The 22,047-nt window shown below is 36.9% G+C and overlaps 1 protein-coding gene across 1 annotated transcript in view; it reads right to left on the bottom strand.

Annotated features, from left to right (window-relative positions):
• LOC122734771 (piwi-like protein 1) overlaps nt 1–22,047 on the bottom strand; it is a 55,840-nt gene that overhangs the window by 6,286 nt on the left and 27,507 nt on the right. The window contains exons 10-18 of the mRNA XM_043975850.1: nt 18,417–18,543; nt 18,028–18,145; nt 17,118–17,232; nt 15,667–15,854; nt 12,055–12,127; nt 8,440–8,640; nt 7,839–7,942; nt 1,797–1,867; nt 1,486–1,639 (exon numbers count right to left, since the gene is read on the bottom strand). Of these exons, the coding sequence (XP_043831785.1) occupies nt 1,486–1,639; nt 1,797–1,867; nt 7,839–7,942; nt 8,440–8,640; nt 12,055–12,127; nt 15,667–15,854; nt 17,118–17,232; nt 18,028–18,145; nt 18,417–18,543 (1,151 nt within the window). The remainder of the gene's footprint in view (nt 1–1,485; nt 1,640–1,796; nt 1,868–7,838; nt 7,943–8,439; nt 8,641–12,054; nt 12,128–15,666; nt 15,855–17,117; nt 17,233–18,027; nt 18,146–18,416; nt 18,544–22,047) is intronic.

Genomic DNA, 22,047 nt, shown 5'->3' with positions numbered 1-22,047 from the left:
AGATCTCAGCTCTTTGTGGCAGGAAACTTTTACTTTCAGACCTTCATACTTTCTGATACTCAATACCATCTTCCTTTGCTTTGAGGGGGCATGTTAAGTATGACACTGATGGGGGTCTGTTTCTTGGGGATGGGATACTCTTCCTCCTATGTGACCTAAAGCTAAAGGAACTAAGCTTATTACTCCAGGTGCTTAGGTGAACTAACAGGATCAAGAGAGCTAGTGAAATAAGGCAGAAGATATTGCTGACATTGACATATGTTCTGTACTTACTAGGTTTCCCAAGTAGTTAATGGACAGATAAAATATTATTTGTATGACCCAATTTTAAAAAGAGGGGGAGGTCTAAAAGATATGACCTACTTGGCTTTCTACTTTTCTAAGATTTTACTCTTGAAACTACTAAAGAACGCAGACAATGTTTTAAAAAAGGAGAAGAGAGTATGTAATGTTGGAGTTGAAAAAACAGTTTGCTTTACTATCAGCTGGAAGATAGGGAATCAACAGCAAAAAGAAAAACTGCTTACCGAAAGTCCATATTTATCAACGGCACACGAATGTGTATGCGTGCATGCATGTATGTATGTGTGTGTATGAGGGAGGTGATAATACTTTTAGTTGGCCATAGACTTGAAAAACAGAATAAAAAACTTAAAATTTCCTAATGTGGAAAGTAAGTGTCATATTTCATTTTACAGAGGAAAAAATGATCTAATACCTTATAGTCTTACGGCTGCAGTGTACTTTTCAGCTATTAGATCAACTCTTTAACTAAAGGCTGAATAAAATAAAGGTAATGTCTAAATCTTGCCCATATAACAATTACCTTACTTATCCTTTTAAAAGATATATAAATGCAAAACAGAAATTGTCAATTTTGCTTGTAAAATCCTTGTACAAATATTTTCTGGGATTTTCAACCATATAAGAATTTTTATTAGGCACAAGTTAATGGCTAGACACTTAAAGAAAAAGTATGAGGCTCAGTCCCTGCACTCAAGGAGCTTACCATTTAGGGATGGTGAGTAAAAAAGGACAAAAAGAAAAGAAATACTGGGGTTATTAATCATAAAAATTTAGGCAGAAGTATCTAATTAGTATCTAACTCAGTGGTATAGCATAAGTTCAAGGGGAAAAAATAGGTAGAATTCCAAAGAAAGAAAAATAGGAATAGTAAGAATAGGAATGGTGATAGATATTACTTTTCCTGGTTGTCTGCATTCTTTCAAGGCAGCAGCTCTAACCAAAACAAGTCTCCTGAACACTGGAGCATGAGATAAAGCAAAATCTGCTTAAGGATTTGAGTTTTACTCTATCATTCCTACTCTGCTTTAAGATAAAATGAGAAAGGGAAAAAATATTCCTTCCTTCCTACCATCAATTTAAGTCCATGCTTACCATACTTCCTTTTTCACCTATAGTTAGAAAAGTTTTAGAAGATCATGAGAATATCATAGAAAGCCATTTTATATTGCGTTTACTTACTTGTAACCTTTACCAACAGATTTTAGGCAGTCCAAGAACTGTGGTACTTCATAGTTAACCAAGGTTTTCAGTTGGCCATCACCTACACCATCCCGATATACAACAATTCGACTAGGCATATATTCATTATAGCTATTCCAGGCCCTCAAGGCAGCTGAAAGAAAATCAACAAAGTTTTTAAAAGAACAAAAGCCTGAAAAGTAGTTTCATTTATGATAAATTCTGGCTCAATATTTTTTCAATGATGTTGCTTTTAAATATAGTTTCCTTTAAGTTTAAGAGCCAAAGTAAGATGTTAATCAGCTCCTTACCTTGTAGGCATACCTTGAGCCCATCTACTAGTTCTTGCCCTCTATCTTGAAAGACACAGCGAGAAAACCAGCTTTTCAGAAAAAATAAAAACTATTAATGTCTGAAAACTGTACTTTAAAAAAGTTTAGAGCCAAAATATCACATATATTGCATTTGTGCTAAATGTAATCCTTCCAAATAAAAAATTCTGGCAAACTGTCATCAATCTCTTTACATCATAGAGCCCATCTCTCTCTCTCTCTCTCTCTCTCTCTCTCTCTCTCTCTCTCTCTCTCTCTCTCTCTCTCTCTCTCTCACACACACACACACACACACACATAATCTTGGAGAACCACTGCAAATGGACAGTGAGCTGTGAGCTGGACCCATAACCAAACAAGAAGTAGACTGGATTGCCATTAGTAAACTGTATGATTCTTTTAATGACCTCCAAGCTTCTCTACGGAACAAAGGATCATGTTTTATAAAATCAGTATTCTGCTAATGGTATTATAAGGGCAAATATGATAAAATTTTATAATCTTCCTCAAAAAAGTTGAAAAAATGCCACTGTCATGAGTCATATCACCGCTGGGTATGAACAAGAAGAAACATCATAAATAAGGACAACATAGGCCATGTTGGGTAAAGATGTCAGAAATATATTGCTGGTGGAAAAGATGAGGCAGTCCTATAGATAACAAATGAATAGTCTCCAGAGGCATCCTTACAATGTCATGAAATCTAAATGAAGAGCTCTGCCTATTGAATGGTTCTCCTGTGAGGTAACTTATAGGCAGTAATCTGTTAGTGGAGGGAATCTATACAATGATATCATCATAGTTCCACTGAAGGACACTTTTTTACTACTTAATTCAACAGGTTTATTCAAAGTTTAACATATGAAAGGCACCATGCTCTGGACTTAGAAAACAGAAAAACGAAACACTACTTATCCTCAAGCTACAGTTCTACTGGGAAGATAGATGGGTATGTCAAAGTAATTTTAGAAGGGAGAGAGCAATAATGCCTAGATCTGGAGGACAAGGGAGCAGTGAAAATAAGGAATGGTGTAGTTGAAGGGATAACACCTGAACTGAGCCTCAGCACTGTCTAGGAATTTTAAAAAGCTAAAGTGAGGAAGTACATATTAGATATTAAAACTTATTAGTCAAAGGAGGCTGGTTGACAAGGATCTACATGCCCTAGCTCCTAAGAAACCATAAAAATTTTTTTCATTTATGTTTTCTGTTGGAGATCAGTAAAAGCACCAACCAAATCATCACTGCACATAATAAAGCAATAGAGTAAACTAATATGCTGAATGTACTTTGTTCTCTTTGCAAATTCTCCCTAATACCTTAGAAGAGTGATTTTAATCTACTAAAACCATTCCTTCTAACAAATAAAGGCTTTATTAAAAAAGCATGACATACTAAAGTAGTAAATAAATGCTAGTTTAAACTTAGCTCCCTTTCAGGTAATTGTGGGCTATCCTGAGGACCTAATGAACATTTTGCAACTCCTGAATCTCAATCTTTCTCAGAATAATTCCTTCTTATATGTTGATTGTACCTATATCAGATTGCTTGCTGTCTTGGGGAGGGAAAGGAGGGAGGGAGAAAAATTTGGAACTAGAAATCTTATAAAAACAAAATGTTGAAAACTATCTCTACATGTAACTGGAAAATAATAAAATACTTTTATGATTTAAAAAATCATTCCTTCTTTAGTCTGTCACCATTCTATTAAAGCTCCCATTTTCACATGACTTCATATACCCAATAATCCACCCATCATACTGCTGGTCAAATTAGTCTTCTGAACACATTGCTCTAAATCATGCCATTTTTTCCACTCAAAATACTTCAATAGGTGGAGCCAAGATGGTGGAGAAAAGGCAGCAACTTGCCTGAGTTCTCCCCAAACCCCTCCAAATACCTTTAAATAGTGTCATAAGACAATTACTGGAGTAGCAGAACCCACAAAAGGAAAGGGGGAAATACTTTTCCAGCCAAAAACTCAGAAGACTAGCAGAAAAGGTCTGTCACACCCAGGTGAGAATGAGGCACAGGCCATGCTGGCACAAACCAGACCCTAGCAAAACAGGAACAGGTCTTCGGAGCCACTAAATTTACAATGGCAGGGGCTGCTTCTGGAGTTCTCAGCCCACAGACTGTAAGGTGAGGTTGAACAACTAATCAGAAGGGGATTGCAGGGTTCTCTTTGCTATCACTGAGGCAGAATTCTGTTGCTCTGCCCATACAGGTCACAGTCCTAGATGGCAGTTCCAGGAAGAGGAGTACTGACACACCAGAGCTTGTGGCTACAATGGAGTATGGACCTTCATAGTTCCAGGACATAAGAGAGTGCCAAACATACTTCTCCTTGGATCATGTCACCCTGGAAGAACCGAAAACTTATAGGTTCCCTAGAAGTATCTCTGAAAACAGCTGCACAAAACCCCTGAAGCCTGGAACACATTGCATCCTCCACCCTGAAAGCAGAGCCCTACTTTAACAAACAGTTAAATGTCAAGAAATAAGCTAGGAAAATGAGCAAACAGAAAAAAAATTCTGACCACTGAAAGTTACTGTGGTGACAAGGAAGATCAAAACACACCCTTAGAAGAAAATAAAGTCAAAGTTCCTATATCCAAAGATTCCAAAAGAAAAATATTGTACTCTGAAAATAAAGTAAGAGAGGAAGAGGAAAAATTGGGAAGAGAAATGAGAGTGATGCAAGAAAATAATGAAAAAAAGTCAACAGCTTGAAAAGGCAAATTGGCCAAATAGAAAAGAAGGTACAAAAGTTTGCTAAAGGAAATAATTCCTTAAAAATTAGAAGTGAGCAAATGGAAGCTAATGACTTTATGAGAAATCAAGGGATAGTAAAACAAAACAAAAAAAATGAAAAAATAGGAGACAATATGAAACATCTCATTGGAAAAAACTGACCTGGAAAAAAAGATTCAGGAGAGATAATTTTAAAATTATTGGACTACTGACAAGGAATTGGAAATTATGGGGATGTCCATCAATTGGGGAATGGCTGAACAAGTTGTGGTATATGTATGTAATGGAATTCTATTGTGCTATAAGAAATGATGAGCAGGAGGAGTTCAGAGAAACCTGGAAGGACTTGCATGAACTGATGATGAATGAGATGAGCAGAACCAGAAGAACATTATACACAGTATCATCAACATTATGTGTTGATCAACTGTGATAGACTAGATTCTTCTCACCAATCCAACAGTACAAGAAAGTTCCAAAGGACTCATGATGGAAAAGGCTCTCCAAATCCAGAAGAAAAAAAAAAGGAACTTTGGAATATGGGTACTGATTGGACCATACCATTTCTTTTGGTTTTGGTGCTGTTGGTTTTCTGTTTTGAGGTTTTTCCTTTTTCCTCTGATTCTTCTCATATAACATGACTAATGCAGAAATAGGTTTAATGTTGTTATGTATATATAACCTATATCAGATTGCCGGCTGTCTAGGGGAGGGGGGAAGGAGAAAAATTTGAAATTGGAAATCTTATATAAACAAATATTGAAAACTTTCTACATGTAACTGGAAAATAATAAAATACTTTTATTTTAAAAAAATTATTGGACTACCTGAAATCCATGATCAAAAGAAGAGCCTAGATATCATCTATGCTCCAAGGGCTATAAAACCGTGCATACTATTTGACCTAGGTCTGTATCCAAAAAGAGATTAAAAAAACAAAAAGGAAAATGGACTATAGGTAAAAAGATTTATACCAACTCCTTTCTGGTAGCAAAGAATTGGAAATTAAGGGGATGGCTATCAATCGGGGAATGGCTGAACAAATTGTGGTATATGATTATGATGGAATACTACTGTGCTATAAGAAAAGAGCAGGATGCTCTCAAAAAAAAACAAACTGGAAAGACTTGCATGAGCTGATGCAAAGTGAAATGTACTGTGTACAAAGTAAAAGCAATATTGATAAAGCACCAGCCCTTGGATTCAGGAGTACCTCATTTCAAATTGGGCCTCAGACACTTGACACTTGCTAGATGTGTAACCCTGGGAAAATCATTTAACACTCACTGATCCACCCGCACCCCCACCAATTGATGGTGTCTGAATACAGATTGAAGCATACATTTTTTTTTTGGGGGGGGGGTGTTAAGTGACTTGCCCAGGATCATCAGTTAGTAAATGTCAAGTGTCTGAGGCCCAATTTGAAATCAGGTCCTCCTTACTCCTAAGCTGGTGCTCTATCCACTGCACCACCTAGCTGCCCCTGAAGCATACTTTTTAAACTTTATTTTTCTTTTAAGTTTTTTGTCTGTTTTCTTTTACAACATGACTAATATGGGGGAAAAATATATTCCTGGATAAAAGTCTGTGTACAACAAAAACTAATATGTAGTCCCAGGTAAATACCTGTGCTTAGTCAATCTTAGGAACATAACTGCAATCATCTTTATATTAAGATATACTGGGTAAAAAGGTATACCTAGCATATTATATATAAGGGTTTATTATAATACCCTAAGAAATATACATGTGATTTACTGTAACACCAAAGGTAATGAGCAACTTTACTGTAAGATCTTACCATATCTACTGTAACAAACTAAGGCATAAGCCGCACATTGAAAAATTCCAGCCTGCTTGAGCCAACAGCCTATTTGAGTAAAAGGATACTGACCATTTACCTCATAACTAGCCCACTTGTACCAAACACGAGTCAAGAGAACTATAAATAACTGTGAATACTGTCACTGAGGGTCTCCGACCATACTGGGCAGCCTGTAGACCCCATCTTTGTTTCTCTTAATAGGTTGATGTCTTTGCCCAGAAAGGTTTCCAAGTTTTCTTTTTTTACAAACCTCAGATAAAGAAATAACCGTCCTCTCTATAAAAGAACTTAAAACAGTCTATATTCTATTATTAAATCTTACAAATAAGTTTTGGCGAAGGATATGAACAGACAGTTCTCAAAAGAAGCACTGCAGACTATTTAAGAAAGGCAAATCAAAACAACAGGAGATAGTAAATCTTGGGAGTAGTTTTAAAAAGACAGCTACATTAATGCCTTTTAAGTAGAACTGTGAATTGGTGTAACCATTCTGGAAAATAATTTATAATTATCCAAAGAAAATGACTAAAATATTCAAATAATTTGACCCAGAGATTCCAGAGTTAGAAAGTAAATACCCATCAGTAGGAGAAGAGCTAACCAAAGTGTGATACATAAATATAATGGAATATTACTGTACAATATGAGGAATGGTGAAAACAGAGAAAAGATAAGGAGAACTGACACTAATTGAAGTGAGCAGTATTAGGAAAACTGTATACCCAATGACTACAATAGTGTAAATGTAAAGAACAACAAAACAAACCATATGTTGTGGAATTAATTTATAAATTATTAAGTTTAGTCTCAAAGAAGAAATATGAGATGCCCCACCCTGCTCCTTTGCAGAAGGGGGGTATACTCTAGGTGAGGGATATTACCTATAAGACTTCTTTGATAGGTTGGTTTGTTTTGTGGAACTTTTTTCCTTCCTTTTGTTATTCTTTATTATAAGGAATGGCTCTGTATAAGGTGGGAAAGATGAGAGGCCCAGTTAGAAAAATAGGTGATATTTTTAAAAATATCTATAAAATGTATTTTTAGAAAATAAAATTTGGCCATCAGACAACTAGAGAATCCCTTATTGCCCTTCCAAAAGAAAAATGACTATTTATACAGTTCCCAGCTCTTCTAACCTAGACCCTAGCCACCAAGTCTTCTGTATCGTTCTATAGACCAGTGACACTTATTGCTTCTCCTTAGCTTTTAAAGTCCAATAGCTATCACTCTACTCTGGTTCCTTTAGATGATGATTTCAGTGTGAGAGAGTTCACTAAACTAAATAGCCATGGGATCAGAGAGAAATTAGCCACAGAAAAGAATACTACTCCACTAACTCATCCTCCCTTCTTCACTGAGTTGTTTGGTCTCTTTGCATTTGTCACAGCTGTGGCTTTTATTTATAAAATTACTCAAGCTATTCTACATCAAACCTTCCTTACCGTGTCATTCCTTCATTGATACTAGCAACAAATCCTGCAATTGACCTCCGCCCAGCTGTAGTGTCGTGGTAACAATCAATACCAATAATCATTGCTAGCTTTAGCTTAAAGGAAAAAAAGCAAATTCAGTCATATAAGTTTCAAGTATAACAATTTAAATCAAGGAGATGCAAAACCAAATGATAAAAAAATTAATAATAACCAATCTTGTCCATAAAGAGATATTATGGGGTCAGAAGGCTATGTTAGGAAATGATATCAGCAGAAATATTTTAGCAAAATCAAGGAGATGCATTTTTAAAATTAATACCACAAATATTACTAATTCTAATTCCTAATTTAGTTTTCCTCTCATATTTAGTCATTTCTATGTTTACATGAGTAATCAAAATTGACTACTATGTTAAATTGTCAAATGCAATAGAGAAGTTTTACCTGAGTCCTTTATTTATGACTTACTTTACTTTGATTTCTACTTCAAATTAACATCCACTCTAACTGCCATACGGAAGTAGCTTAGAGCCATTGTAAAACTTTTATTGTTAACCCATACAAATTAAATATATCAAAAACAAGAAGAGTAAAGTAAAACTAAACTTACAGGCATATCAACTCTCCAAAGTTCTCCTCCCATCTTGCAATTCATCTGAAGGGCAATCTTTGTAGCGATGGCCATTACAGTTTGTTGTTTGCCTAAGGTTCTTGCTATTACACACTGACTTGGAGTAGGACAGTCTGTACATAAGTATTTTTTTATAGCATCATACTTGTCTTTCCTATTACTAGACAACAGACAAACTACCTTAGGGGAAAAAACACAGAAAAATAACCAAAAGTATAAGAATTTCAGCTTAACTTTTTCTCTGCACAAATTATTTAAATACATATTAGACTGATGACTTTGGTATATAAAATTCTCAATTCTCATGAAATTTCTATTTCAAATATCGATGATAACAGCAAAAATATCTTGAAAGAGAAAATGCCATACCCACCCACCCACCCACCCACTTGCAATAGTGTGGTACATTGCACATATTTTCAACACTTTCTTGATATACTTATTGTCCCTTTTTTTTCTTTTTTGTGTAAAATGTCTTCATGGAATGGCTTTCTAGGAGAGAGAATACTTTAGGAAATTATGATTGTATTTTAAAATGATATCAATAAAAACTTTGTTGTTGTTCAGTCATCGTTCAGACACGTCCAACTCTTTATGACCCCAATTGGGGTTTCCTTGTCAAAAATACTAGAGTGGTTTGCCATTTTCTTTTCCAGCTCATTTTACATATGAGGAAACTGAGGCAAACCAGGTCAAGTGACTTGCCTAGACTAGCTAGTAAGTGTCTGAAGCCAGATTTGGAGTCACAAAGATGAGTCTTCCTGCCTCCAGACTCATTGGCTACATGCAGAATATAAATACTGTGGATGTTCAAATGAAATTCAGTTGGAGAAAAAAAAAAAGCAGTTCTCAAGCAATCATACAGGAAGTCTGAATGCTATTTAACACAACCTAGAGTAAGATAAATGTGATTTTCCCTACTGACATACTTTGATAATGTGGAAATTTATTTTGATTTGGGGACCCTGCCCTTTGGGCTGAGATTAAAAAGCCTTAGACCCTCAGGGTTTTTTCTGTGTGAGGGGCTGGTGCCCCTCCCCTTCCACTTCAGCTGAGCCAAAAAAGCTCTATGGGCTTTTCAGGATGCCAGGTCAGATGGCTGGGGGAAAAAAAAAAGAAGCCCCAGCTCCCTATGCCCTGAGGGGAGCTGCCCCAGAGATCCCAGGCTTGTCCTGCCAGGCCCCAGCATAGCCCGTGCAGAGGTACCAGGCATGCAGCAGGGGGCATGGGCCCTTTGAGTCCCGCTGGGCACAGCCCTACTGCAACAGGCGGATTAGCTGGGCATGTGCGGGGGCACAGAGAACCCAAGGTTTGAGGGGAGAGAAGGAACATATATACAGGGGAGAAGACAGTGAAGGTGGAGGCTGGAAGATTAAGAAGACAGTAAGGGAGGAACGGACAGAAAGGGGGCTGCTACAAGGATGCTAAGGAGACTGAGGCTATGTAAAGAGAAGGGCTGACAGAGACAGAGAAAAAGCTAAGAGTAAGGAGGCTGGAGGACACCCGAGCAGTAGGAGAACGGGAGGAGAGGTCTGGGAGAGAGAAACACAGGGGTTCAGTGCGACAGTACGGGGTCAACAAAGTGAAAGGGGCTTGCAGTTAGAAGAAAGCAGCTGAGCAGTGAAAGCATAGGGAAGCTGGAGTGAAGGAGAAAAAGAGTGAAAGTTGGAGAAAGCTGGAGCATATCCTAAGGCAAGAGGCAGCAAAGGCCCTTATTATATTAAAAGCAGACAGGTAGTATAATTTGCATTTCTTTACTCTTATCTTTTACATTGATTTTTATAAATAAACTCTGATTATTTACTTTAGAGGCTTCTTAATCTTTTGCTTATCAATTTGGGAGCAGTGTGGAGAAATTTTTAAATGGCCCATACTAAGTTAATAGCAGTCAGATAGCCAGCCAGTCAAACATCCACAGTGAGTCAAAAAAAACCCAAATTAGGAAAGTAGTTAATAAAATATTTTCACAATAATCTAGGCAAACTGGATCTTAAGTTGCTTCTTCCTCCTTTTGATCACACTGTTCCTCATAGCTGGCAATAAATGTACTTCTCTACCTCATTTTAACATCCTACCTACTAAAGCACAGGTCATTTGCTTCCTCTCCATTCCATCTTCATGCCCCACACTTCCTTGTCCCAGTAATGATGCTCACTTACCATGTTGTTTAGACCTCCTTTCACGTTTATGTATAGTTTCCTATCCTAGTTATTTCTGTCAGATCTCCCCTACCTCACTCAACAGTGAGCATTCTTGGAAGAGGGACCTATTTCTTAACCTTTTTTCTCTCCTGCCACTTAGCTCATAACAGCTACTTGCAAATGTTTGTTTAGGTTTCTTTTTACAGATTGGGGAAATTGGTTCCAATCCTACCCCTTTCTACCACTTCACAATTCTCAGCTAAATATAGCAATAACAACTTGAGGGTGGCATGTGATTATGGGAATAAAGGACCTAGAAAGAACACTATCTCTATTCCTTTATGACCCATCCAAAGTTCATTTTTATCTAAGGGTTGTTTGCATCATCTCAACATACTACATTGCCCACTGACCAAAAGGCACTTGAGAAAGCATAGACATCAATGCAGTACTTGTACAATTTTCTCAGGGATCACTAAGTTAAAGTAATAAAAGTCAATGAACAAGTATTTCTTTCTTTGCTCTCACTAGCATATGTATTACAAAACAAGCAGAAAAGAAAATTAAGTCATAGATTTAGACCTAGAAGTAATCTCCACAATTAAACAATGTACTAAATTTGATACATTCTTGAAGTAATTTAGGTGCTTTCTATTTTCAAGGCACTAGGTAGGATGACAACAGACCATGCTATCAAAGGAGCTTATAACATAAAAGGAAACTGCCTTTAAGGTTCCTTCCAACTCTTGATTTTCACTCTAAAAACACTATACATTCTAGTAATCCATAGAAGGTGGGGAGGTAATAATCTAGTTGGAGACAGACAAGGCTAATATCTAGGAAACAAACTGATGAGTCCTAAGTAGATGGAGTACATACTGTAAATACAGTTGAACTGAGAATATATTGATATATTGAGTTAAGAGAAGTTTGATGACATGTGTTTATGAAGGAGTTAAGGCTTATTATTAAATTTGAATGGGAAAATTTAAGAAGATGGAATGAGGGTGGAATATGAGACAAAGAGGGACTAGCATAAGTAATGGCATTCCAAATAAATATTAGCATGTTCTGTAGAGTCCTTTGCTCTTAGCCCTTTAAGAATATAGGATAGTACCAAGTTAAATAGGCTTTTCTCGGGGCGGGTAGGTGGCACAGTGGATAGAGCACCAGCCCTGGAGTCAGGAGTACCTGAGTTCAAATCAGGCCTCAGACACTTAACACTTACTAGCTGTGTGACCCTGGGCAAGTCACTTAACCCCAATTGCCTCACTTTAAAAAAAAAAAAAAGGCTTTTCTCAACTAGTTTGGGAACCTTATCCCAGATTACAAAGCACTTTTCTGAAGGGGGGTGGGGGTGGGAATGCATTCCAAGTTCTAAATAGTTAGATCTTAAACTTTTCAACAGAACTTATTCAATTAGAAAATGCCTGTATATCAATGAGCTACTTACAATCTGAGTATCTGATGTAACCTTTTGCTGCAAGACTCTAAGATAGGCTTCAGTTCTATCATCTACTTCAATCCTAGGAAGAGAATTAGTTTACATTCAGAAGGCAGCAAAAATTAAAGATCTGCATAATTGTAGGGAGGGTAGAATTCATATAAATCACATTAACTTAAGATTTTACATAATGAGAAATTATCCATGAAACCAAAATTTGAAAAGAAGAATTAAAAAATACATTAAGGACACAAACCCAAACTTTAACAATAATAATAGCTAACATTTATACAGCACTTACTATGTGCCAGGCTCTGTACTAAGCACTTTATGATAATCTCATTTGATCCTTACAGTAAGTGGGAGCTTAGGTGTTATTATTATTCCATTTTATTGTGTCTTGATTTCTCATAAAGTCATTAGCTTCCATTTGTTCAATCCTAATTCTTTTTTTCCAGTCTTAAAAGCATTTTATTATTTTCCAGTTATATGTAAAGATAGTTTTCCACATTTGTTTTTATAAGATTTCTTGTTTCAAATTTTTCTCCCTCCCCTCCCCCCCTCCAAGACAGCAAGTAATCTGATATAGGTTATGCATATACAATCACATTAAACATATTTCTGCATTAGTCATGCTGTGAAAGAAGAATCAGAGCAAAAAGGAAAACCCTCAAAAAAGAAAAACAACAAAAACAATGGAAATAGTATGGTTCGATCTGCATCCAGATTCAACAGTTCTTTTTTTCTGGATTTGGAGAGCATTTTCCATCATGATTCCTTTGGAACTATCTTGCTGAGAAGAATCAAGTCTATCACAGTTGATCAATACACAATGTTGTTGATACTGTGTACATCAATCCTAATTCTTAAGCAATTATTTTCTTCAGAGAGCTTTTCCATTTGGCTTTTCAGCCGTTGACTTTTTTTCATTACTTTCCGGCATCACTCTCATTTCTCTTTCCATTTTTTTCCTCTACCTCTCTTACTTTATCTTCAAAGTCCTTTTTGAGCACTTCTATTGCCAGAGACCAATTCATATTTTTTTGTAGGAGCTTTGACTTTGTTATTTACTTCTGAGGTAGTATTTTGATCTTCCTTGTCACCAAAGAAACTTTCTATGGTCCGCATCTTTTTCTTTCTGTTCATTTTGCTAGACTGTATCTTGACTTTTAACTCCTTCTTAAAGTGGGGCACTGCTTCCCACACTGTTCCACACTGTCCCAAGGTTCAGGGGGTCCCAGGTGGTACGATTTAAGGAGAGGCACCATGTTCTGCACTTGCCTGGCCTGTACTCTGGTCTGTAAATAACCCCAGGCCTACTTGCTCTTTAACCAGAAACAAAAAAACTTGTTTCCCTATGGTTGCTAGCTCTGTTGAGTCTGCACCCCTCCCCCACCTGGATTCCCACCTCTCTAGATTGCTTCCTGATTATCAGCATGGGCAAAACAACTGAGTTCCTCCTCAGTGCCAGCAGAGACCCCTGTAATCTCCCCCCAGACAACCGACCAGCCCTTTCACCAGACTGTGAGCTTAAGTTTCAGAAGAAGCTGCCACTGCAGCCGATTCAAAAGCTTCAGTCAGGGGTCTGTTTCTCTGGGTCTGGATCTGTATCTGCATGACCACAGGGCTGGACTCCACTCCCACCTTTCCCGCCGACCTGCTAAGCCGTCTTTGGCTGAAAAATGATCTCACGTTGTCCTTTTGTGGGTTCTGCTGCTCCAGGAATTGTCTTATGACATTATTTGGAGGGTTTTTTGTTTTTTTCATGATCATGGAAAGATCCGAGAAGTTACTGCCTTTAGTCTGCCATCTTGGCTCCAATCCCTAAGCCTATTATCATCCCATTTTAAAATTGAGGAAACTGAGGCAAACAAAAGTTAATTGATAAATGTCTTAGGCTAGATTTGAATTCAGGTCTTCCTAATTACAGGCTGGGTTCTCTATCCATTGTGCCATCTATCTGGGTCCAAAGACAAATGCTGCTAAAATATGAGAAGTTTCTTTAAAAATAAATTGCCTTAGAAATAAAGCATAATAGAGATATTTTCTAATAACAAATACTTTAAATGCTACAACTGAATTCAAAGCATCACATTCCTCATATTCTAAATAAGCCTGCAGTTAGAAATAAGGAACTTCTGAGTACCAGCCTGTCCACATTCATACTAACTTCCAACAACTGTCAAAATGTTTCATCTGTTTTATACAAGAATTACACAAAATTACAAGTATCTGGATCTAATGTTTTTCCTTTCACCCAATTTAACATAGTTAAGCCTTCTTTCAATGACCCAAACATTGTCAGTTCAGTTTCATACTCACCAGACAGCCATTCTTTCACATTTGTCATTAGAAGATTAAAGAATATGCATAGAAATTGAGAGAAAATACCCTATTTGGACTCTTTTCAGAGCCCTAAAAATTGAGAGTGACTCTAGTTTCAAGCCCCACAATCTTGTTGCCTGAGCTTCCCATTAGGGGGCCACCTGGCACACAGGAATCTGAGGAGCCAAGGCCCCTAGGACTTAGGCCTGAGAAGGGCTTGGAGCGGGGTCTGTGTTTTATGGGAGCCAAGCTAAGCTGAGAGTTCACCTTAAGGTACCCAAGGTGATCCCCACATGCCCCTGATGTTCAAACCCCGACTTACATTATGTATGGTTATGTATATTCACACAGCACTGTTCCAGTGAGAAATTGACATTCTTGCCCAGAATAAGGTTAAGGCCTAGTGTCCCAATCTCATTGGTCAACTGGTGCAATCTGATTGGTTGTTAACAGGGCAGTCTGATTGGTCGACTAATACAATCTGATAGCTCATTACAGTTACCATGTATGTTGGTACAATATGCTATGATTAGTTGTTTCTGTAATGCTATATATAAAAGGGAACTGTAATGTGTATAAATCAAGGTGCCAGACCTCATTTCAGTGTACTCTCTGGCACATTCATCTTCGCATATGAATAAAGACGCCTTCACCCACCCTCTGCTGCCTGCTTGGATTCTTTGAGCTGTTAGCTGCATTTCTAACTGAAATAATAATCATAACATGCATTTATATAACCTATATAATTTATACAATCTTTACATACTTATTTTAATGCTTACATATAAGAACTGCCACAAAAAATCAACAGATTGGTTTAACACATGCTGCTTATAATTGATATTCATTTGTTTTAAGGGAAAAGGGAACATGAAGTTCAGTTTTTGTAACAAGTTATTAATCTTTCAGTATTATGGTACTCAAAATGTTTTTTTTTTCCTGGGGCCTTTAGGAAGCAAAATTCTTAAACATCAATATAATATTTCCCATTTTTCAAACATATCTGAAACAGGTTTTCTATTATTTCTTCAAATTGCTAACATTAGAGAATGCCTTCCTAAACACATAATTCAAAATATTATAGAAAATGCCTACTATTAGACATAGTTTAAGATCGTTACCCATTTTTAATCTCAACAGTTTAATCAATTATTTTCGTTTACTATTCTTCAGTCTCATTCAAAGATAACAATTTCTGCAAAATGACCTTTAAGGTTTAAATTTAGTGCACAGTGTACTAAAAGTGAACATCCAGAATATGAGGAAAAATTGGAATTTATTTAAAACTGTACTTACATTATTGCCTTTTTCATTTGTATGCCCATGGCGGGTGTAACTTTAAATAGGTTTTGTATTAGTGAATTGGCAGCCTCATAATTTCTTCGGGTATAAATCAATAACCAGTTATCTAGCGGTTTGACACTAATTAATGGAGCACCTCTTGTTTCTTTTGACCAATCTGCAAATTGTGGATTGTAGTCAAACTAAAAGAGAAAGTTTGAAACCAAATTATTAAAAAGAGGTGTATGTTACCTGCTAAACTGTATTTGAGCCCCACCCTCATAAAGTTTTAGTTACCATGGTTTACAAAAGAACATTTTATTCCTAAGTGTGTCTAAAACTGATTTAATATACAACAAAATCAGTTTATTGACTTAAAATTTTCAATCCTGGGCTAGTACTGTTTTTAGAATAGGCACCACCAGATTCTTCAATTCAGACATCACTGTTTTTATTATGATTTTACTGGGTAGAAAACTACTAGATTTGTTACAAAAAAAATTTGCTTTTCTAACCTACCCTTTTCCTTTTAAAAGTAGGGTATATAACCTGTGTTTTACAATATAAATTAGTCCTTTAAAAAAAAACAAACCTAAATGATTCTTCTTGAGAAAGAGTACCTTGAGAAGTCTCCAATCCAAGTTTAGTAATTATTGTTGTGATTTTGTAGACCGACCTTTTTGATATACTATTATAACAATAACGATAGTTTGACAAATAGTGCTTTAATGATGGCAAAGTGCTTTATGTACATAAGCAACCAAAAATTTTTGGTTAAAAAACAAACCACTAACCACAACATTTTACAGAAGCCAAACTAATCTCTTCAAATGCTATATGTAAAATCAAGTGTTTAGAGCATTCTTTTCTGTATCCTGATTTAAGTGGCAGCCCCTCAAAATCTTTAACACCACCCTCCTCCATTTTAAAGACATTAATTCAGCCTTATACCCAAAGTATATTCTGGCCTGTACCCTTATTTGGAAGGTAGGAAGGATAAGTGTAAAGCATAAAATCAGCAATTTTCTTGGCAAAAGTGTGTGAGAGGGGGCAGCTAGGTGGAGCAGTGGATAGAGCACCGGCCCTGGAGTCAGGAGTACCTGAGTTCAAATCCGGCCTCAGACGCTTAACACTTACTAGCTGTGTGACCCTGGGCAAGTCACTTAACCCCAATTGCCTCACTAAAAAAAAAAAAAAAAAACAAAAAACAAAAAAAAAAAAGCGTGTGAGAAGTGCAACGTGGATATATAGGGTAGCACTGCTGGCTGTGTTCCTGGCACAGTGTTTGGAAAGATCTCCTTTAGAAAGAGTCCCTTCCCTACTATGTCCCATCCTTCACCCCCTCACGTGGCACTAGTCTTAAAAAGGAGAATAGTCTTCTAACCTTAAAAAGTATGTAACTGAATTAAAGTATTTTACTTTTAACCAAATTGATTTTATAAGAAAGCAACTTAGGAAATCTTAACTGTTTTTCCTCCTTGGTGTATCTTTTCTGCTTGCAATATTCTTCCTGAGAATGAGAGTAAGTTGGAGTCAAAGCTCAAACCCCAGTCACGAAGCTCCTTCTGAACATTGTCATCTCTGTTAATTTAAAATATTGAGACTCAAAAACAAATCAAAACAATAAACTATAGCCCCAAAGAAATTAGTTTATTGTTATTAGTTCTTAGGGTCAGCATTTTTAGATGTTTTTCTTCATAATATTGTTTTATTTTCACAGAAATATCTACATAGTGCCTTGTGTATCTGCTATCATCTTGTTTCATTTGGCTTCCTCTAATGTTTCTGATCCCTCAGCTTGCTTACTTCTACTGAATCATCCATGCAAAGCTGCTTAATTACCAGATTATCTAAATAAATTCTTTTTTTCTACCCTACTGTGCTCTGTCCTAGGCAGACCACATCTGCAATATCGTGTTCAACTCTGTGCACCATATCAGGAAGGACATTGATAACATGAGGAAAGATTCAAGCCAAAATGATAGAAGGCCTTAATTCCATGCCATGTACAACACTTGCTAAAAATACCTGAGGATTTGAGTCTAGAAGGGACTCAGGGAACACATGATACTCCATACATATAATGTAAATATATGTATTGACTCCAAAGGAAGAACTAGAAGAAATGAGTGGGAGCCGCAAAGCAGCAGATTTAGGTTTCATCCAAGAAATAGCTATTGCAAAAGCTACTTGCGATTGCATTTTCATTTCTTTCAATTATGGGTTTTGAACTCTGAAATTCTTTCTGATACTTTTCACCCACTAGATATGTTGAGACTAATGAAATGCTAACAAATTATCATATTGTAATAGCTGACAAATATAAAAATGTTACTTTAAAATCATTTAGCCTATTATATTTTTCAGGACACCTACTTGTGAATATAGTCAATAAGTCTTCCAACTTCACGCTGCCTTTGTTCTGGTGTCAGTCTTGTATGAACAGCTAAATCTTTCATCACATTAAAATCATTGCGCATTTTATCAGTTAGACCTTTAAATGAAACCATGTGCAGATGTGTTTAAACAAAGAAGAAAGATTTTGCTTAGAAAATAAGGGAAATGGGGGGAAAAGGGGAACAGAGTAATAATAATAGTAGACACACAGAAGAAACTGAAGGAAGCATAAATAAGGTTAACTCATGTTTCTCAAATCAACCAAAGTCAGAGAATTAGGAGTTAATTACTCTAGAAAATTCATTCATTAGTACAAAGATGGTGAAGTAAACTTGTCATCTCTTTTCAGAGCAAATAAAATGTAATACCTGTGAGGAAGCAGAGTTCAGGCATGAGCAAAGCAGGTCCTGGTAATACACCACCAGGGCCCCTCCTCCGCTTAGGCTGGCTGACCAAAACTGGCTGTTTTAAGTCTGTGATTTCTGTGTTATATTGCTATTTAACAGAAGCAAGAAAGACTGTCACCATTAACAAATATCTTTAGGAATAGTCACAATAATAAACAAACTTAAATTTACTTTTGAAAACAAGAATGGATGCTAACAGCTGTCTTAGTTGACACCATTACACTCTGTATACCTTGGGAATGTCACCTTTTCCTCTATGAAATTTCATGGCCAAAAGACATATTAGAATGTTCTTACCAATAGCCTCCTTGAACACTGAGACTAACTGCAATATCAGTCATGTGAAGAAGAGTTCCTTGCGGCATAATGTAAATAGTCCTGGATTTCGTAGTCAGGAGATCTAGGTTTGATTTCCAGTTCTGCTCCTTGATACCCACCTTTGTGTCATGTAACCTTCTTGGGCTTCATTTTCATTTCTCAAATAAGGGGTTGGGCAGCCTGTAAGGTCTCTTCCAGCTCTAAATCTTTAAGAGATGTCTTCGTTGTTTCATAAGTCACATGTCTTCACATCCGAGTCTATTCATATTAAAGCCTTAGCACCTCTAAAAGGATCTTAACTCTAATGCTGTCTTAAGGGAGTCTATGTTGTGAAATCAGGTTATAGGCATTTTAATACTCGTTTATTAGTTTTAATAATAATACTAATAAATACTTAGCATTTATACAAAGGCATTTAATACTCATTAGTCCTTCTAACACTTTAATAAGGAGTCATATTTATATATTAGTCGTATACTAAAGTACATTTTCTAGAGCAATGAGATATACCATCTGCATGAAAAACAAATATTATATAAAGACTATTTTAAGAACTATTTTTAATGCTAGATACTGATGAATCTCTGTAAATTCCTTTTTTTATGAATAGAATTTTATTTTCCAAAATATATGTAAAAACAAATTTTGACATCAATTTTTTAAAACTTTGTGTTCCAACTTCTCTTCCTCCTTCCCTTTCCACCCCCCACCCACAAGAACTCAAGCAATTCAAAATGTTATACATGAGTAGTCATGGAAAACACTCCCACATTAGCTAGGTTGTGAGAGAAAACAGTCAAAAAACAAAACTTCAGATCAAGGAATTGTCAAAAACAAAAAAAAAGTTTTTTTAAAATTTGTTTCCATCTGTTTTCAGATACCATCAATTCTTTCTCTGTAGATGGATTGCAATTTTCCTAAGTCCATCAGGGTTATATCAGATCACTGCCTTGCTGGAAATAACCACATGCTTCCCAGCAGATCATCTTACACTATTCATACATGGTACATTTCACTCTGCTTCAGTTCATGTAGCTCTTTCTAGGTTTTTCTGATAGTATCCTGTTCATCATAACCTGCATGTAGTACCTTAAACCTGACAAAGAATTTTCTTCATATTAGCCCAGCAAAGTAGGTACCACATGTTTTGCCATTATATTCAGTCATAACTATTTCCCTCCATCCTATTCCCTTCCAATGATATTTACTATCTTTTTTTAACCTATTCCTCCTCAAATGTGTTTTACTTCTGACTGTCCCCTCCCCCGCTCTGCACTCCCTTTTTTGACCCTTCCCTCCTTATCCTCTTCCCCCTCCTACTTTCCTGTAGGGTTAAATAAATAAATTACTCCTCCCAATTGGGTGTGAATGTTATTCCCTCCTTGAGCCCACTCTGATGAGATTAAAGTCTTTGAGCTAATTCTGTGTTCTAAATTTTTCTTACTCCTTCCCTCCTCAACCCTCCATATGAAATCAAGCAATTCAATATGTCATACTTGTGTAGTAGTGCAGAACATGTTCACCTTACTCAAAAGCATTTTGCTTTTTACTGCTCTCTCCCCCAATCTGCCCTTCAATCCTTCCCCCCTTCTCTCCCTCCCCTCCCTCAGGGCAAACATACCTGAGTATGTATGTTATTCCCTCTTTGAGCCAATTCTGATGATATTAAGGTTCACTCAATCCCCGCCTCCTTCCCCCTCTTTCCCTCTCCATAAGCTTTTTTGTTTCCCTCATATGAACTACCTCTCCCCAGACTTTCTCTCCCTGTCCTCTTCCCCCAGTCTATTCCTCCTACCCCTTAACCCTATTTTAAAGATGTCATCACGGATGAGCTAGGTGGCACAGTAGACAAAGCACCAGCCCTGGACTGAGGGGGCCCTAAGCCCAAACCCGGTTTCAGACACAAGACACCCCACCCTGTTTGCCTCACAAAGAACAAAACATAAATGCTTTACAGATATCATCCCTTCATATTCAGTGTCTTCTATGAATTCCTTATTGAGAAAGTTCTTATGAGTTCTAAGTATTATCTTCCCATGTAGGAATGTAAACAGTTTGATCTTCTAATATCCCTCATGAAGTCTTTTTCCTGTTTACCTTTTTATGCTTCTCCAGGGTCTTGTATTTGAAAGACAAATTTTCTATTCATTTCAGGTCTTTTCATCACAAATGCCTGAAAGACTTTTCTCATTGAAATCCCATTTTTTCCTCTGAAAGAGTATACGCAGTTTTGCTGGGTACATGATTCCTGGCTGTAATCCCAGTTCCTTTGCCCTCAGGAATATCATATTCTATGCCCACCAGTTCTTTAACGTAGATTCTGCTAGATCCTGTTTTAGCCTATTGGAGCTCCACAGTATTTGAATTCCTTTTCTCTAGCTGCTTGCAGTATTTTCTCCTTGACCTGGGAGCTCTGGAATTTGGCTATGCCATTCCTGGAGGTTTTCCTTTTGGGATTCCTTTCAGGAGGTGATCGGTGGATTCTTTCCATTTCTATTTCGGCTTCTACTTCTAGAACATCAGGGCAATTTTCCCTCACAATCTCTTGGAGGATGGTTTCTAAGCCCTTATTTTGGTCATGGTTTTCAGGTAGTCCAATAATTTTCAGATAATCTCTCCTGGATCTGTTTTCCAGGTCAGCTGTTTTTTCCAAGGAGATATTTCATATCACCCTCTATTTTTTTATTCAGTTGGATTTGCTTTACTGTGTCATAAGGTCACTAACTTCCATTTGTTTAATCCTAATTCTTAGGCAATTATTTTCTTGAGCTTTTCTATTTCTTTTCCCATTTAGCTTTTCAAACTGTTGACTTTTTTCTCATGACCTTCCTGCATTGCTCTCATTTCTCTTTCCATTCTTTCCTCCATCTCTAAATCTTCCTTCTATCTCTCCTACTTTCTCTTCAAAGTCCCTTTTGAGTGCTTCCATGGCCTGAGACCAACTTATATTTTTCTTGGAAGCTTTGAATGTTGGAGCTTTGACCCTGTTATCATCATCTTCTTCTGAGGGTGTATTGTGGTCTACCTTTCCCCTAAAGTTCTTGATGATCTGTTGCTTTTTCTGCTTACTCATCTTGGCTGGCTATTTCTTGGCTTTTAACTCCTTCTTAAAGTGTAGCGCTGCTCCCAGGACACACTGTTTGAGCTACAGCATGGCCCAGGGGGCAATTGGGCTTCTTCTCAGCCTGCCTGGCCTGTGTGTAACCACGGCTGTTTTCTCTTTGACCGGGAAACAGAAGTCTGATTGAACTCTGATTCTCTATGGTCAGAAACT

This window comes from Dromiciops gliroides, chromosome 1 (genome assembly GCF_019393635.1).
Source record: "Dromiciops gliroides isolate mDroGli1 chromosome 1, mDroGli1.pri, whole genome shotgun sequence".
NCBI classification, from domain to species: Eukaryota; Metazoa; Chordata; class Mammalia; order Microbiotheria; family Microbiotheriidae; genus Dromiciops; species Dromiciops gliroides.
Note: the sequence above shows the minus strand (reverse complement) of the source record. Positions and strands in the feature narration are given on the sequence as shown.